Source organism: Embiotoca jacksoni, unplaced genomic scaffold (assembly GCF_022577435.1).
Source record: "Embiotoca jacksoni isolate LCO1_2020_lvr unplaced genomic scaffold, fEmbJac1.0.p SCAF_21, whole genome shotgun sequence".
Taxonomy (NCBI): Eukaryota; Metazoa; Chordata; class Actinopteri; family Embiotocidae; genus Embiotoca; species Embiotoca jacksoni.
Window position 1 is genome coordinate 5,118,047 of NW_027185352.1, and position 6,000 is coordinate 5,124,046.

The window sequence follows — 6,000 nt, forward strand, 5'->3', positions numbered from 1 at the left end:
ATTTTTTGGGATCATTGGTGACAAGGAGGCTGTGAGGGTTTCTTTAAAGAATGATGACCAATGATCCCAAAAAATATAGAAATATAGAAATAAAATAGAACTTGGTTGAACACAGCTGCGGGTCATTTTGACCCGAGGACAACACGAGGGTTAACACCGCATGTATTTTAATTTTGTGATCCAGCAGCTGCAATCCATGTTATGTAATTGTAACACAGACTTGCACTGGATTGAATCTGAGCCGGAGGCTTTTCTACATGCTCCAATCTTCCTTGTAGCTCTGCACTCTCTATTATATCTATAAACTGACTGGATAGATGCTGAAGGAGCAATTTAGCATTTTTTTTTTTTTTGGCTTACTGTTTTAGTTTTCCAGCCAATGTTTTTATTCAGTTTAACTGCTTTCAGCAGGCAGATTTCAGTCAAAACTCACTGCACACTACCTGCAATACAGCAAGCAGAGCACAAAGTTAGCTACTAGCTGGGAAAACCAGTGAAGCATTTAGCAGGTGAAGAGCTAAATATGTCCCTCACAAGTTAGCAAAGAAAACAGCTAAAAAGAGTGAGACTGTCTTCTTTCATTCATAAGGAGACCAAAAACATGACTATAAATTCACGAAAGCAGCTGTTTGCAAACACGATGAATATCTGCTGGCGGTGTGGGACCTGAAGGCTTTGGTTTTGTTTGTTTCAGTTTTACAGTTCGGCTTCACCACCATCTTTGTGGCAGCTTTTCCTCTGGCCCCTCTCTTGGCCCTGCTGAACAATGTCATTGAGATTCGTTTAGATGCCTACAAGTTTGTCACACAGTGGCGACGACCTCTGCCATCACAAGCCAAAGACATAGGTAAATAAGAACGTTGTGTATTCATCATGTAAGAGGATCGTGTTCTGTTTTATAAGGTTTTCGGTTGCAATTTTTGAACACGTGTGTTCACGGCAGGGATCTGGTATGGCATCCTGGAGGGCATCGGTATCTTGTCTGTCATCACCAACGCCTTTGTCATCGCCGTAACCTCAGACTTCATCCCTCGCCTTGTTTACGCCTACAAGTATGGACCTTGTGCCGGTCAGGGCCGAGCAGGGGAAAGGTGAGTGATGATGAAAGAGTCACACGGTGAGGGATTATAACTCCTGATGCTGTGTATGTTGGCTAAACGTATTTCCTGTGTGCTCCTCAGGTGTTTGATGGGTTACGTCAACGCCAGTCTCTCAGTGTTCCGGGTGTCTGACTTTGAGAGAAGATCGCAGCCCAGGACGAACGGCTCCGAGCTGTTTGGAGAAGCTGTGAAGTACTGCAGGTAGAGTCTGAGCGTACGAGGGGCGATCACAGATGTTTTTGTTGTTCATGAACGGAGCACAGCACATTGACAGGCATGGAGCAGGGGGAAGCTATGACCTTCATGAGTGAGTAAGTCCAAGTTACGTCTCTTGATCAACATCAGCTGCTGAGTTACATGTGATTTTGTGACCACTGGTTCGTGCGCATTTGCGATTTCACCATAAAACTGAAACTTGAGCAGAGAGCGCACATCCCATTTTTGTGTCAAATTTGTGGGGAAAAGAAAGAAGTCAGAAAGGGCCAAATCCAGCGAGTAGAAGGAATTGTGTTATTGCAGGCGCGCCACAGTTCAGGTCATTTACACCGAACATGTTTGCTGAGACGCCTCAGAACATCACAGTAGAACTCAGGGTTGAGAGTCTGATTCTGGAGGACAAATTAACAGAGCACAGCCCCACAAATGTCAAAGGAAACCCATCTGGTTGCACCTTCTTCGATCTTGAAATGTGAATGATGCTCAAACACCTCAAGAGGCTCGCTGCTTCATTACTGAAGAATTTCTGAAGCATTTCAAGGATTTGACACAAAACATGACGTGCACTCTGCTCAAGTCCACGCTGACATCACATATGCACACAAACCAATAGTCACAAAAATGTGTGACTAGAGTAGTTACTCACAAAGGTTATAGCTTTCCATGCTCATTACTGCGCTGTGCTCCGTTCATGCACAGCAGGAACCGTCTCTGAACTTTTTGATCGCTCCTCATATGTGCTTGCAGCAGTGCTCATTAAGCATAACCTGTCAAAACTGTTATTTTAAGGTGGCTGAGGTATCTGAAAAGAAACATGGAAACAGACCCTTGTTCATTTTAGCAGATTTTGGCTTCAATCATTTGTGGAACACCAGGATGGATTACCTAATCTATCACTTGAATAAAGATCCATAGTAATCAAGGCACAAGCTCTTACTGAGCTCCACATTAAATATAAACCACAACATAAATTGTTCAAAAATTAACCGAAATAAATCAGAAACCAACTTCAGTGACATACAGTGACGTTGATTTAAAGTAAAAAAAAAAAAAAAGTCAGCAGCCTTGAGCAAGCTCTCGTGAAGTTTGCTCACTTTTTCTGTCAGGTGTTCAGACACGAACACGAGTAGATCATCAGTCATCAGTGCTACTCTGTGATGAACTTTGACCTCTGTCATTTTATTGCTTTTCCCCATCAGGTATCGTGACTACAGGGAGCCTCCAGACTCTGCTGAGCCGTACTCATACACTCTGCAGTTCTGGCACGTCTTGGCAGCCCGGCTGGCTTTCATCATCGTTTTTGAGGTCCGTTTTTTTTCTAGTCTTTGACAAATGATGCCGAAAAGCAGGCTGGCTTTAGATCTGGATTCTTCTCATTTTGTCAATGCTTTTTACCTCCATCTATGAGGGGCCGTCTATGTCTTCTTTAATAATTTGCTCTAATTTGCTCATAAATAAGAAGTAACATGGCAATGTTGGTGATATGTTGAACCACCACTTTTTTACAAAGACAGGGACTCAAAAATCATTTTGATCAAATATTTTTCTGAGACTAGAGATTAAGAGAAAAAAAAAAAAGGAAATGCAGCAGATCTAATTTCACAGCTGGAGCCCAGACATATGCATGTCGTTGGGAATGAAGGTAAAGTCTTCAATTCTCTCCAACTCCAACATTTTCTGCTTCTTTTATTTGTCTTCTGACTGACGTCTGTCTATCATCAGTCTCACTCCACTGCTGTGTGCAGTCACTGCCACAAAGGAAAACTTGCGCAGGTGCTTCACCTTATTCATGTCTAGTTTAACCCACAAGTCACCAACGAGCAAACAAGATCACAGCAAATATTCAGATTTACGAGGTGTTCAAATACGATAATTTCTACAAACAGGTTTAAAGCTCCTTTTTTTATATATGTTAAAACAGATTAAATACGTGTTTAATGTGAAAGGTATCGTTTCTCGTGATGAAGCAACAGAAAGTTATCGCCAGACTTTGCAGCACCCTACAGATCATTTTAGTGTCTTTCAGCACAGTTGTTTTGGTTTCACAGTTTGCAACTTTCATGTTTTAGTTTGTGGAGCATTTTAACAACTAAAGAGCCAGAGGACTGGCTAAAGATTAAAAAGCTCAAAGAAAAATGAATACATTTCACTTCATGACTTTGGAGATGCTGAGTATTTTGGTTTTTTTTCACAAGCTGTGGGATTCGTGTTAACTTACTTTTATTTTTTGCAGCATATGGTCTTTGCCATCAAGACCCTAATCGCGTACCTGATCCCCGACCTTCCCAAGGACCTGCGGGACAGGATGCGCAGAGAGAAATACCTGATCCAGGAGATGATGTATGAGGCTGAGCTCGAGAGACTGCAGAAGGAGAAAAATGAAAAGAAGAAGAAAGACACGGCCCATCACAAGGAATGGCCCTGAACATGCCAACTGGTACAGCCGCAGATTCAGAAGCAGTTTGTGCGGGGGATTATTCAGCTCTGTTCATTGCTTTTGTGGAGTTTTATTTCAAATGTTACACAAAAGAAATGTCCATAATTAAACTGAGTTGTAAAAGTGATATTTAAAAATTATAGGCAATTCAGCAGGCAATAATTAACCTGAATGTTTGTTTGCTCTAAAATAAGCTGCAATCAACAGCTTGATTATCTTAACTTAATTCTATATTACTCGTTATGGCGATTCAAATCTTGCAGCAGCAGTTGTCATTCAGCAGCTAGGAATGAGAAGTCTAACCATCAGGAATCAAGGACCCATTGTTTCAAAAAATTATTAATAAAATTGGACTTAAATCCAATAAATCCAAATATGTGCTGTGCAAGAGCCAAAGGCATCATCAGTAAGTCTGAAAACAGTGAGACTTAATGAATGTTTTATTACTAAAAGAAAAGTTTTAGTCACTTTTAACTAATTACAGCTATAATACATCAATAGCTGAAACTGGACTTAAACCAAGACTTGAAGAATAAATTAGTTACAGAATTTATGCCACAATTCCAATTAAAAAAAAGATTGAATGTGGAAAAAATGCAGCTGTATCAAAGGAAATAAAAGTGTTTGTAGGAAAGCCGTGCTAAAAAAAAAAACAAAAAAAAAATTCCCCTCGGGGATTAATAAAGTAAATACCTACCTACCTACCTAAGTTGTGTCTGTCATGGTTGCTGTTTGATGATTGTTCAGTAAACTTTTTGCAAAATCCTGTTGAAAATGTGACCCTGTAAGTAGAAATAATAGATCACATCCCCAGTGTTTACATCTAGTTCTTCTCTTCCCAGGTTGTCAGCCGGTGTTTGGTTTTCACTGCACAGTGGAGGGGGAACGCTGGGTTTCCTGCATGTCCTGGGCCCTTATCCCTTCCTCCTGCCATGTCAGACCAGCACCTCCTGTTGGACAGTGTCTGAACTGCATCCTGCACTCAGTGACACCGTGACCACGGAGCGTCTGTGTCTGCATCCATTAAAGATGTCCTCTGGAACAAGTGAAGGCAGTTTTTGCTACTTTTTTTCCCCTTTACTTTGGAGTCCCAGCAGCTTATGTGTTCAGATCCTGAATGTAGATTTCAAGCAACAAAAACCTTTTTCAGATTTTTTTTATTTTTTTTTTTGGGTTTAGATGAGAGCAACCACTCTTCTGAGCTTACTGAATGACAAACCCTGTTTACAATTCTCCTTCTTCAAGGGGTTCACATTTTCATTTATTGTAAATATAATTATTTAAATGAATGTCAGGCCATCTGCTCTGCTATAGTGTAGTGCAATAAAAATAAACGTTACATAAAGATCTATTCTATCAGGCTGTGGGACTCTCCACAGTTTGCTTATATTGGAAATGCTTTCCATTTGAATTTAGATTGGTAACTGCAGTAATAAACATTATTTATTGTAAAGAAATTTGACTTTGTCTTTATTGTATATTTTCAAATAAACTGGTATTTCTTTATTAAATTATATATGTTAAATGCTCCCTTCCGCCACCTAGTGGACAAAATTGACCTCAGTTTCTTGAGATCGTCTTTGTTGCCTTTCCTTTGGTTTATCTCAACTTGACATCAACTGTTAATGTGCTCTTTCATGATCATTTAAAAGACATCTTCAGGTTTGTTAATGACAGATGGCTAATTTTGTGTTAAAATAATGGCAGTAACAATCTCTTCTATTTTGTGTTATCCAGTTTTACAGTTTTCCAATTAAACATGCAAAAGATCATGAAGACTGCTTCTGTTTGGATGAGTAGGAGACTGTTTATATACCTGAATAACTGAGTACATGGGAGGGTTACAATGCACATTAAGTACAGGATACATTAATCTCAGTCATTAGTAACACTCATAAAAAACAAATGATAGAAAGGCAGCAGGAACATTTAATTGAAGAAAATGGAAATTCTTTAGTGGTTTGTAAATGTTGAACAATTTCCCAATATTTTTTTTTTTCAAAATGATGTAATTTGGGACTCACTATAGGGAAACCTTAACTTAGTTTATTTGTAAAATGGCAGAATATTCATTTTTTTTCTTCTTTCCAACATCATTATTGAACACATGACCTGTCCAACGTATCCTGGGATCCTTGGAAGGATGTAAACTGTCTTTGTCCAAAGCTGTCTCCACCCTGCCAGGTATTACATTCTGGGGAGAAATTGCTGCCTATGTAGCCTATTTCAAACACACTGAATCTAAAA

At 39.6% G+C, this 6,000-nt stretch overlaps 1 protein-coding gene across 4 annotated transcripts in view; it reads left to right on the top strand.

Annotated features, from left to right (window-relative positions):
* The window catches only part of LOC138202490 (anoctamin-4-like), a 45,647-nt gene extending 40,443 nt beyond the window's left edge, over positions 1-5,204 (top strand). For all 4 annotated transcript variants that reach the window (XM_069156516.1, XM_069156519.1, XM_069156518.1 and 1 more), the window contains 6 exons: positions 695-847; positions 944-1,091; positions 1,182-1,301; positions 2,516-2,621; positions 3,550-3,753; positions 4,596-5,204. In XM_069156516.1, coding sequence (XP_069012617.1) covers positions 695-847; positions 944-1,091; positions 1,182-1,301; positions 2,516-2,621; positions 3,550-3,741 — 719 coding nt within the window. In that variant the 3' untranslated portion in view covers positions 3,742-3,753; positions 4,596-5,204. The remainder of the gene's footprint in view (positions 1-694; positions 848-943; positions 1,092-1,181; positions 1,302-2,515; positions 2,622-3,549; positions 3,754-4,595) is intronic.
* Positions 5,205-6,000: the final 796 nt, after the last annotated feature.